This window comes from Ictidomys tridecemlineatus, chromosome 15 (genome assembly GCF_052094955.1).
Source record: "Ictidomys tridecemlineatus isolate mIctTri1 chromosome 15, mIctTri1.hap1, whole genome shotgun sequence".
In the NCBI taxonomy this organism is placed as follows: domain Eukaryota; kingdom Metazoa; phylum Chordata; class Mammalia; order Rodentia; family Sciuridae; genus Ictidomys; species Ictidomys tridecemlineatus.
The window spans coordinates 17,849,792-17,861,256 of record NC_135491.1 but is presented as its reverse complement, the minus strand read 5'-3'; the positions used below and the strand labels follow the sequence as shown (position 1 = coordinate 17,861,256).

The 11,465-nt window shown below is 58.1% G+C and overlaps 1 protein-coding gene and 1 long non-coding RNA gene across 3 annotated transcripts; one reads left to right on the top strand and one right to left on the bottom strand.

The window, feature by feature from the left end:
- Positions 1 to 1,450: 1,450 nt before the first annotated feature.
- Positions 1,451 to 2,437, bottom strand: LOC120887949 (uncharacterized). 2 transcript variants are annotated; one of them, XR_005731367.2, is made up of 3 exons: positions 2,041 to 2,436; positions 1,733 to 1,815; positions 1,451 to 1,623 (listed from the first exon to the last, which is right to left on the bottom strand). It is a non-coding gene; the product is annotated as an uncharacterized LOC120887949 (long non-coding RNA). The 2 variants fall into 2 exon arrangements; XR_013431196.1 differs by having other exon boundaries at positions 1,733 to 2,437.
- A 57-nt stretch (positions 2,438 to 2,494) lies between these two features.
- On the top strand, positions 2,495 to 10,999 carry Scn1b (sodium voltage-gated channel beta subunit 1). The gene is made up of 6 exons (XM_078033220.1): positions 2,495 to 2,886; positions 4,448 to 4,614; positions 5,377 to 5,617; positions 9,777 to 9,918; positions 10,220 to 10,291; positions 10,376 to 10,999. Exons 1-5 carry the CDS (start codon positions 2,847 to 2,849, stop codon positions 10,284 to 10,286), a joined length of 657 nt encoding a protein of 218 aa, XP_077889346.1. The 5' UTR covers positions 2,495 to 2,846; the 3' UTR covers positions 10,287 to 10,291; positions 10,376 to 10,999.
- The last annotated feature ends 466 nt before the right edge of the window (positions 11,000 to 11,465 follow it).

Here is an 11,465-nt window from a genome sequence, read left to right as displayed (position 1 = left end):
CTCCTGGAGAGCTGCTACAGAATACGGGTTTCGGACTCAGTGGGTCCCGGAGGCCTGAGCTGCGGTTCTAACACTCCCAAGGTGAGGCTGACAGTGGTCCTCCAGGGACCACACCTTGAGAACCGCTATTATGAGAACCCAAAGAGTTAATCCATGTTATTACAGGCCCTGGCACAGAGTAAGTGTTCAATGAACGTTATGCTTATTGCAGAAAAGTTGAGAGGAAAAAAAGGAATACCAGATATGCACCATGCTCTGTGCTGAGATTGGATGTTCATTTTACTCTCACAGTGACTCCTTGAGGTAGAGGCAAATAAAGATTTACAGTATCTGAGGCCACCTGGCAGGGAGACAGACTCCACGCCTGGCCTCTAGAATCCCCGCATTTACATGCCAGGTTCTGACCTCCTTTAGGATCCCCCAGCAGCCCACCCAGGTGGAGGTTGTTTGGACCCCTGTTTTATAGCTAGGAAAATGGACTTAGAGGCACAGTCTCCTGTGCAGTTAGAACCAGATCCACTCATCAGACCCTGTTCTGGTTTCAGACTGAGGAAGCCCTTGAGAGATCTTTGGCATGCCCTTGCAGAACTGGGGATTAAACCCGGGGCCTTGCACATGCTAAGCAAGCACTCTACCAACTCCAAGAATCATCTTAATCGAAAACTTGGAGCAGGAGACTGGAGGAGGTGATTCGCAAGTTGCAACAGGCGGTCAGCCTTTCTGTCTTCTAGTGCTATAATTATGGCCAGTCAGCCACTCTGTACCTCAGTTTCCGACACCTGTAAACTGGGCATAATGACATACCCACCTTGTAGGAAGAATTAATAGGAAAGTGCTGAGGTCAGCGTCGAGCCCATAGCAGATGAACAACAGCTTACAAGGCTTTTAGGAGGTGCCCTTGTCCTTTGATAAAGACTGTCCTTACTGTGCCTCTACCTACCATCCCCCACAGAGGAAGAACCTAGTGAACAGCAGGAGGGTTATTTTCTGCTGGGGAATTTCACAGCTCAGGGGAGACTGGCGTAAAAGCCCAGACCACAAAGGTGTCCGGTATCCCTGGCTTCCTGCCCCTCTGCTCTGGACCTGCCCCGCACCCTGCTTCCTCTTTCCCCTACAAAGCTGGACCAGGGGAATTCTGGGACTCTGCTCCAATGGGAACTGGAAGGTAGGACCTGGGAAGCTACCTGTCATCAAGAGTCTCACTCCCACCATGACCCAGAGCCCCACCCTTGTCCTCTCTGTTTGGCAAAACTACTAGTAGCACAAGCCACCCATCCTAATAGCCCAGGCTGCCCATCATTGCCAGGGCAGCTTTCCAGGTCCGCTTTAGGCCAGCTACATGATGACCCTGGGCAAGGGAGTGAACCTTCCCCAGCCTCAATTTCCTCATTTTGTAAATGGGGGTGATAGAACTTGCTGCAAAAGTTTGGGGAGGCAAAAGTGGGTTCAGTGAATTGGAAGGGTTAAATAAGCACTGGTGTTTATTCATGTGACAGATAATGAGTACCTACAATGTACAGTTCAAAGTGCTGGAGATGGTCCTCACTCTGGGGAATCTTCCATTACAGGGTTGGAGGGACAGATAGCGAACAGATCAACTGTATAAAAGCATAGGTAGAGACACTGAGGAGAAAAAAGAGTAAAGAAGGTCAAGTAGAGAGACGTTTACCTTGAACAAGATACAGAAGATTTGAGAAGCTTCAGGAGGTGAGGGACTGAGCCCTTTAATCACCTGGGGAGTGTTTCCGTCCAGGCAGAGGGAAGAACTAGGGCAAAGGCAGGAAGGAGCTCTGCTGTGCTGGGGTGAGAGGGGACCTGGATTGCCGAATGGAGTGGGAGGAGAGAGGGGTAGATGACGTCAGAGACTTTTAAAGAGAGGGGCGAGGGATCATGAGAATGGCCCTCCAAAAAAAAAAAAAAAAAAACCCAAAAAACAAAAGGGCACCTCCAAACCCCCAAGTCTCTTTTCCGTGTTGGACGCCAGGGTGCCCCCGGTTTGGACTCCAGGGTGCCCTTCCAGTATATTATTTGTAGCCCTACCCTGAACTCCGCCCCCATGTCCACTTGGGTCCCTCCATGGTGACTTGCAGGCCTGGATATCAGGAACCTCAGGGCCAGGTCACTTGGATGATCCAGCCACAACCCCCTCGAACTCATGAGGATGACCTCCATCCATATTTTGGAGAGCCCGTCCGTTCCCCAAACTGCCCGCTAAGTCCTCTTGTGTGTCCGGAGGTGACCTTTCTCAGACTCGGAAGATGAGGGATCCCCAGAGTCGGGCGGGGTCTCAGACACACAGACCACCGTCCCCGCGCCCAGAAGCTGCGTTCCCTGCGCCACCGGAGAGGCCAGCGCAGCGGGCGCCTCCCGGGCCGCTGCGGCAAAGGCTGGGCGGCCGCGCCCTCCCCCCGCGGTGATTCATCCCGCCCCCTCCCTCTCCTCCCTCCTCCCTCTCCGGGCCGCCACCGCCGCCGCCGCCGCCGCCGCCGCCGCTGCAGTGCGCAGGAGACCGCCGTCCGCACCCCAGCGCGCCCGAGTCGGAGCCGGGCCGGGGTCGGTGCACCTGGCGGATGCGCCCGGCTGTGCGCGCCAGCGCAGCAGCCCGAGCAGCGGCCGCCGCTCGCGCGGCGGGGATGCCCGGACGCCGGGCTCCGGGGCTGGGCCCCCGGCGGTAACCGGAGCGGGGGGGCCGCGCCCCCCCTCCTCCCCCTCGCCGGTCCCAGAGCCGCAGCTGCTGCGCCCGCGCACTCCCGGGGACATTCGAACCTCCGCCCGGGCCCGCCGCCGCTCGCCCCGCTATTAATACCGGCGGCCCGGGAGGGGGGCGCAGCGTGCGCAGCGCAGCGATGGGGACGCTGCTGGCCTTCGTGGTCGGCGCGGCACTGGGTGAGTGCGCTGGGGGCGCGCGCGGCTGGGGGCGCAGCCGGGGCACTGGCGGGATTGCGGGATTCGCGCTCGGGACGCCGGGCGGACGCTCCAGGGCCGCCCCCTGCCCATCCCCCGGCCCGCGAAGTCCGCTTCAGAAGTTGTGCGCGCGGGGAGCGGGGCCCCGGAGGGTGGTGGAAGTGCGGTGGGCGAGAGCCGGCGGGGACCCGGTTGGCACGGCCTCGCCGCTGCGGGCGCCCAGCCGGGGGCGAGGAAACGCGGAGTCAGCTGCTCCCAGAGCCCCGCAGGCTGCAATGTGACACCCACAGCCGCGGGAGGGGGGGGGAAGGCGGTGCCCGGAGACTGGGACTAGAGACTGAGACTGGGAGAGATGGAGACGGGAGGGAGGGGGCCAGAGACATGGAAGGACATCGAGTGCTCCTCTGGGAGACTGGGGATGTGGGGCTAGAGTGGGAGACCGAGGGATGAGAGAGAGAGAGAGAGAGAGAGAGAGAGAGAGAGAGAGAGAGAGAGAGAGAGAGAGAGAGAGAGAGAGAGAGAGAAAGAGAAGTGTGTAAGCAAGGTAGAGAGAGAAACTTGAGAGAGGCAGAAGATGGGGAGATGAGGGAGGGAGATGGAGCCAGACCTGAGAGAGAATGCGGGGTGGAGTTTAAAAAGGAAGAAATATCCAAAGGTGGCTACAGAGACCTAACAGAGTGACTCTGAGCCTACAAAGAGGAGAGGAAGTCACGAAGTCAGGACCTTCAGAGAGACCCCAAAGAGGAGCTTGGGAAACAGAGACATCAGGGGAGCAGAGGAGAATCCCTGAAGATACAGAGAGGAGGAGACTCAGGGACCAGGAAAAGACCCAGACCTGAAGCTGGAGAGCACTGGGAGGCAGGGAGGGGGTGGCAGGTAAGAGGGGAAGGAGGGACCCAAACAGCCTGGATACAGTGGAGGTGCAAGGCCCTAAGGGAGGAAAGAGCCTTTGAGAAACTAATTGGTGGGGTGGAGGTCTGGAGGGGAGGAAGCCTGGGGCAGAGGGGACAGAGGGGCTGGCTCACACAGGGGCTCGTGGGAGGAGGGAGCAGAGCTGAAGCCATCCCTTGTCTTAAACCATGCCTGGTTTTGCACAGCGGTCGGGTGGTGGAAATGGCTCTGCCGCCTTGAACTTGTAAAGCAGCTGGGATTCTCGTCCAGCCACCTGGATGGATGCTTTGGTGCTTTGGGCAAGGGACCTTCTGAGTGAGGGGTAGTTGGGTGGCACAGGCTGAGTTACTGACCACATTGACAGAACTGTTTTCTGGACCTCCTTAGGGATTCTGCACAACTACTAGAAACAAAGATGATCAGTTCTTTTACTAAACAGAGAGGTAAACTGAGGCTCAGAGCTGAGTGATTGGCCAAGGTCACACAGGGAGGGAGAGGCAGAACCTGCTTGGCACATGGGTCGGTTGATCTGTAATCACTCCTGAGGGGAAACAGATGGTTTCTGAAGGCCCTGGGAGTCAGCAGCCAGTGAGCCGGGCATCGCCTAGGGTGACCGGCGCCTCTGCTCGACTTGAGCCTGCTGTCCCCGCAGTGTCCTCGGCCTGGGGGGGCTGTGTGGAGGTGGACTCAGAGACTGAGGCTGTGTATGGGATGACCTTCAAAATACTGTGCATCTCGTGCAAGCGTCGAAGTGAGACCACCGCAGAGACCTTCACCGAGTGGACCTTCCGCCAGAAGGGCACTGAGGAGTTTGTCAAGGTGTGTGGGTGCCCGGGGTGGGCACGGAGGGCAAGTGACTGTGTGTGGAGTTGGTGGGGCTGGCTCTGGAGGCAGGGGTTGTTTGATTGCTTGTCTTAATAATAACAATGTGGCTAGGAGTGATGACCTGGATTCAAATTCTGGCTCCACCACTGACCAGCTGGTGCCTTTGGGCAAGTCCCTGGGCCTCTCTGAGCCTCAGTTTCCTCCTCTGTAATGATGGGGTGGCAGAGGTCTTCTGCCCATAGAGCTGTGTGAGGGATAAATGCAGTCGGCATATGACTGGCATGAAGTGAAGGTCCCTGGAATTATTTGGCATCAGCAAAAATGTTGTGAATAGTCATCATGGAGAAAAAACAGAACTTTTTTTCTTTTTCTTCTTCTTTTTTTAACATCCTTTATCCTCTGTGTTTGGAATTGCCTGTGGTGGGGGCATGTGATACCACTAGAGAACTGGGGTCCACAGCAGCTGGGATCAGGCTGCCCTGTCCCTGCCTGAAGTGCGTGTCCAGAGGCTGGGGAAGGATGGCAGACCGTGAGGGGCTTGGGAGGGTGACGGAGGGTGCATGTACCTCAGGACTAGAGGCAGAGTCAAGGTCTCAGCCGTCCCAGATGCGATCCCAGCCCCTCTGCGTTCACCCGGCCCCAGGTTAAGGTGACTGAGTCCATGTGTGTGCTATCTGTGTCACGGCAAGGGACAGAATCAGGGGACAGGGCTGGGGGAGACGGGCCCAGGCAGTGACCCCCACCTCCTCCCCCAAGATCCTGCGCTATGAGAACGAGGTGCTGCAGCTGGAGGAAGACGAGCGCTTCGAGGGCCGCGTGGTGTGGAATGGCAGCCGGGGCACCAAGGACCTGCAGGACCTGTCCATCTTCATCACCAATGTCACCTACAACCACTCAGGTGACTACGAGTGCCATGTCTACCGCCTGCTGTTCTTTGAGAACTATGAGCACAACACCAGCGTTGTCAAAAAGATCCACCTTGAGGTGGTGGACAAAGGTGAGTGGGCCCTGCCCGCCCCTTCGCCCCGTGGCCCACCGTGAGCCAGATGGAGGGACAGATGGCAGATAGGGGCCTGGCTGGCTCCGTGCCTGGGCCAGCCAACCGCCCACAGCAATAGCGGGAGCGTCGTGTCCATGTCTGTGCCTGTCCCCACCCCCCACCCATCCCCCTGTGTGGCCCCCCAGCTCTGGACTCCACTTCCCCTCACCCCACCGGAGAGGTCACAGCAGGCTCCTCCCCACAGACATTGTAGGTACCAAACCTAGCTTGGTGGCCTGTGCTGTGTGACCTCCTGCAGGTACCTTCTTGTCTCTGAGATGATAGGAGTGCCCCCCTTGGGGGGTGTCCTTTGAGCCATTCCGATGTCCCTGGAGTTATGAGGGTCGAGCGGGGGCTGGAGACCGGCTGCTGTCCTGCGCCTGGCTCGCAGCGGGGCCTGGTGCTGGAGGACAAGGGTCGGGTTCTGATGGCCCATAGCCTTGGTCCTGCCTGGGTCTGACCTGGCAGAGGACGTCACCCAGAGGAGAGCGCCTCACATGCCCCCAGCGGCTTGCTCAGGGGCGTGGCCTGACTCAGCAGCTCTGTGTGGCCCACAGTCGTCTCCAGTGCGTTTCCGAAAGTGGGGGGTGGGTGCCATAGGGCTGGGGGCCCCAGTGTGGGCAGCAGGGTCTCCGGGGTTTGTCCGCCGTCTCTAGGGTTCGGCTTCAGCTGCCTGAGACCCCCGCTCTGCGGGGGCTCCACCCCTTCTCTGGCCCGTGCTCTGATTGGCATGAGTTGGAATTTTCCAGGGCCCTGTGGCTCACTGGCTTAGTCAGGAAGCTACTTTAGGCCTGGAGCCAGCAAAGAGCCACGGCAAGTCCGTCCCCTGGGACCGCAGCACACACAGCCTCAGGTCTGCACGCATCGCGCTGCGCTCCCTCTCCAGGAGACCTGCTGGCCTGAGCGCCTCCCCCGAAGTCCCTCCCTGAGCCCTCCCGCCCACCCTCGGGGCCAGGGGTTCTTATGCCCCCATTTTGCAGATGAGAAAGCAGAGGCTCAGGGAGGGAAGATCTCACGGCCAAGGTGACAGAGTCAGGACCTGGATCTGAACCCAGCTGCTCCTGGGTGACGATCGTTTCCGTTCCTGGCATGAATCACCGCACTCCCTCCTCAGCCGGAGCCTGCGGGACTCTTTATATAATTAGCATTTTTACGTTTCCTATCCAAGTGGATCAGCAGAAGGCAATTCAGAAGATGTACAGGAGCCACTCGGTGGCCCACGTCACCGTGTGGGGTGGGTGGTCAGCCCTGGACACGAAAGATGGAGTCACAGTGACATAGGAGTCTAACAAAGACGCCCGGCCTCCTGGCCTCTACAAAACCTGGCTTATTCCTCTACCAGGAATCAGTGCCGAGGAGAGGGGGAGGCAGGTGGGGAGGCTCCAGGAAATGTTGACCCCTGTTTTTTTCCATCTTGGCCATGGACCCTTGCTCAGAGAGCTGTCCTCACCTGCTTAGCACAGGCCCACCCGTGCCCTGGGAACAGTGCTCTTCCTCACATTATCTACCCTATCATGCCACCTTCCAGAGCCTACGATTTTAACAATATTTAACAGAACATAGAGTCCTTTGTGCTGCCTTCTGGAAGTCCATGTTTTCAGCATTAACACCGTATTCTAGTGCTTCCTATCCACCCTATTAGAGTATGGCTTTTTACATGCCCCCTCTTAGTATTTTATTTTGTACTCTCTATGATATTGTTTTTTTGGGGGGATTTGTTTGCTTCTTTTTTTCCTTTTGGTACTGGGGGTTCAACCCAGGGGTGCTTTACTGCTGATCTACATCCCCAGTCCTTTTTAAAATGTTTATTTTATTTTTATTTCTTTAGTATGAGACAGCGTCTCACTACATTGCAGAAAGTCTTGCTCAATTGCTGAATCTGACCTTGAACTTGCCATCTTCTTGCCTCAGCCTCTGAGTTGCTGAAACTGCAGGCACGCACCACCAGGCCCGGCTGGACCGCACATTTCTTGTCATTCTCTGTGGGAGAATGACAGAGTCTGTGGGACATTTCCCACCGTGATCTCGTGTTGTCGTCCTTGTCCACCATGCTGTGCTCCGGTGTTTAAAGACATTTCCGGTGACCCTGTAGTACTGTTCAGTATCACCTGTGGTGCTGCCCTGCGCTCAGCACTACCCATGGTGCTAAAGTCAACATGATGACCCGCTGTAGTGTTTTCCATTACTGATGATATCTCTGTATTGTTGGCATTCCTGGCCGTCCCGTGTCTTAAAAATCATTCCTACTTTCTGTCTTGCTGCACTTTCAGGGTTAGCGATCAACCTGTATTGCCTCCTGGTAGTGGCCCCTGAGGAATGAACCGAGTCAGGTCCAAAGGAGGGGGCTGCGGGCTGGGCCTGTGATCCCAGCAGCTCAGGAGGCTGAGGATCACAAGTTCAAAGCCAGCCTCAGCAACTTAGCAAGGTGCTAAGCAATTCATTGAGGCCCTGTCTCTAAATAAAATATAAAAAGGGCTGGGGATGTGGCTCAGTGGTTAGGCACCTCTGGGTTCAATTCCTGGTACCAAAAACAAAACCAAACTGGAGACTATCTGGCCTGCAGAATTGCACCAGGGCTTCAGATCTGGGGGCCCCTGTGTGGGCAGGGCCGGCAAAGCTCTCGAGAAATTTGGGGTGTTTTAAGAGATCAAAGGCCTCCCCAGAGAAGGTGCCTCTGGTCCTCTGTGTGACTCTTTGTCTTGGCTACTCATCTGTAAAGTGGGCCAGTGGCAGTCCCGCCCCTCTCCTGAGATGTCCGCGGGGGGTTCATGGAGACCATGTTGTTCGTGCACAGCAGCTGTGACCCCCTCTTTGGTCGCGGAAGGGTTACAGAGTGGAGCTCTAGCCCTGCGTTTGGTTGCACTGGAGGTTGGTTCCTGGCTCCGAGTCCCAGTGTAGCTGTGTGCCCTTGGCCTAGCACCTGTCCTTCTCTGGGCCTCAGCAGCCTGGTCTGGAGGGGGGCGACAGACTGTGCCTTTCCCCGACCCAATCTGACTGGGAGAGGGAAGGCTGGTTCCTGGTTAACCTAGATCTTCATGGGCACAGAGCGCCAGGAACAGCGGGGAGACTCCAGGGACTGAGATGTATTCAGACAGTGAGGGGCTCAGGTGGTTCCTGCCCTGGGGAGCCTGGGAACCCCAGCCTGGGGCCTGTCCCGGGGGCCAGGGAGGCGCTCAGATGAAAGCAGCGCAGAGCGGGGCCAGGAGCGGGCCATGCTGCTGGACCTGGGTGAGTCCCGGAAGCTCCCCAGGCTCCCCTGCAGGGGGGAGAGGGGGGAGGGGAGCGTCCAGCCCGCCCCCTCCCTCCTCTGGCCCAGAAAGCCTCAGGGCCATCTGCACGGGGTGGAGGAGCAGGGGCAGGGCTCTCAGGGAGGAAGACCCCAGGAGGACAGCAGCCAGAGGAAGAGGCCACCCAGGAGGGGACCAGGGATGTGCATGGCCTCCTGTGATATCCGGCTGAGGACGCCAAAGTGGCCTGTGACTCTGGTCCCCTGGCGGAATGTGTTCCCTTTGCAGTTTAAATTTAGGCTCCATGAAAGGAAGCTGGCCCAGGCAGGGCCAGTGCTGCAGCAAGGATGTAGGGCTTCCGGAGAGTAGCCAACACTTCGCGGTGGTTTTGCAAGTCCTCCAAGCATGGCAGGGAGGGGTGTTAACTCATTTCCTCTTCCTGGCAACCCCCGGAGAGGGTATTAGTATCATCCTCATTCTACAGAGGGGGCATCAAGACTCAGAGAGGTGGAGTCACTGGCCCAAGGTTGCACAGCTAGTAAGAGGCAGGATTTGCATTCTAGCTGCCTGTGTCTGGACTCTCTGCTCCTAAGCAGTACGCAGTACGGCCCCAATTGTAACAGTAATAATCATAATAATGACTTTTTTTGAGTGTTTTGATAGGTTGAGGACTAGTCTAAGCATCTTTAAAGCTTATTTAATTCTCACAGCACTTCCATGGAGGTATTGTGGTTATGGACGTTTTGCAGATGGGGAAATGGAGGTCCAGGGAGGTTGAGTCACTTGCTCAAGCTCACACAGCAAGTGCGTCACACACTTGAAGGTGTCCTGTCTCCTGAGGTGGAGACAGGTGCCTCAGCTGCCACCTGAACCCCACCTGGTCCCCGCAGCCAACAGAGACATGGCGTCCATCGTGTCTGAGATCATGATGTACGTGCTCATCGTGGTACTGACCATATGGCTCGTGGCCGAGATGGTTTACTGCTATAAGAAGATCGCGGCTGCCACGGAGGCTGCTGCGCAAGAGAATGCGTGAGTGGGGTGGGAGGGGACGGCCAAGGCCACCGAGGCGCCTCCAGACTTCCTGGAGTGGGTGTGAGCTGCATGGGAGGGGTGGGGGGCAAGAGAGCAAGCCAGGGTGCCACCTGTCTGTGCTCCCCAGAGCCGGAGCAGGTTGTGAGGTTCCAGATCCTTCTTCCCTTACACTCGGGAGTCCAGCCCACAGCCCCCTCCCCTCTAACTCAGGGGCAAAGGCCTCAACCTTCCTCATTCTCCTGGGAGGGGGGCCAGACTGGTGATCGGGGTCACTGAATACCTGGCCTCCCCCCCACAGCTCGGAGTACCTGGCCATCACCTCGGAAAGCAAAGAGAACTGTACTGGCGTCCAGGTGGCCGAATAGCCCTGGTAAGGCCGGTGGACAGGGACTCGGGGTCCCCCAGAGTTTTGGCCTACTGGGTCCCTAATTCCCTATCTCTCCCTCCCCTCTAGGTCCTGGGCTCTGCCTCAAGGAAGAGCCAGCCCTGATGGGGGACAGCCTGCCCCCAGAGGGGGCTGGTCACGAGCCTCAAGAGTCCTGCCAACAGAGCCGCCAGGGAGGGAGGGGGCAGGGGGACTGGCTCGGCTCACACCCCAACTCGGCCTTCTTCCTCTTGCCCCTTGCCCACCCACCGCCATGCATGATGGGTAAAGCAATACTGCCGCTGCCCCTCCCCCTGCTTCTGCTGCCTGTTTGGGGAGGGGTCGGTGAGGCGGGGGCAGCGGCTCCGCACCCCTTCTTCTTGCTGATTTGCACACATCGGCCGCTTTGGACGTGCACTGCTGGGCCCAGCCTGTCCCTGCCCCGTCCTTGCCCGGCCCTGGGGGAGGGGTCGTGATGGGCTGGAACAGTTGGGGCAGGTGGTTCTGGTACCCACTGCGACCCCAGCATCATTTCCCCTCCTGCTTCCTCCGGCTGGACCTGGGGTCCCCTGTCCCTGTAATGCACTCTTGCCCCGGCCCCACCCGCCCTCTCTCACCAGCCTTGGATCGTGGCCACTTAGAAAGGGGCCCATTCTGCCTCGTCTCTCTTTACAGAAGTAGTTTTGTTCATGAAATAAAGATTCTTGGACTTGATTCCCCGTCTGTCTTGTGAGTGAGCCCAGGCACCCGCTCTGCCGGGGGGCCCCCCAAGTCCCAAAGCCTGAGATTGCCCTGGGATCCTCCCTCCCAGGAGGCAGCGGGGACCTCAGGGAGTTAGGGACTCAGTGGGGAGCCTACGGAGCCACTTAGAACTTGATTAAAGCCTGGTTGAGGGGAGTCATTAGCTCAGTGGGGGCTGAGAGGCGGGGGAGGAAGCCGGAGCCAGCAAGGAGGAGCCTCTGAGCCTTGGGGGTGCAGGGAGAGAGATTGGGGGCCGGCCCCAGGCAGGCGAAACCAGTGTCAGCTGGGCAGGGCCGCGGCTGGGGTCTGTGGGTTGGACTGGACAGGGGCCCTGTGGGTTGAGCAGGTGGACCTAATTGTGCAGGGATGACCCATCTGGGGTGAGCGGTCCTGGTCTGACGGCGGGCAAGTGGCTGCTGGCGACCTGGCCCGTCTGGGT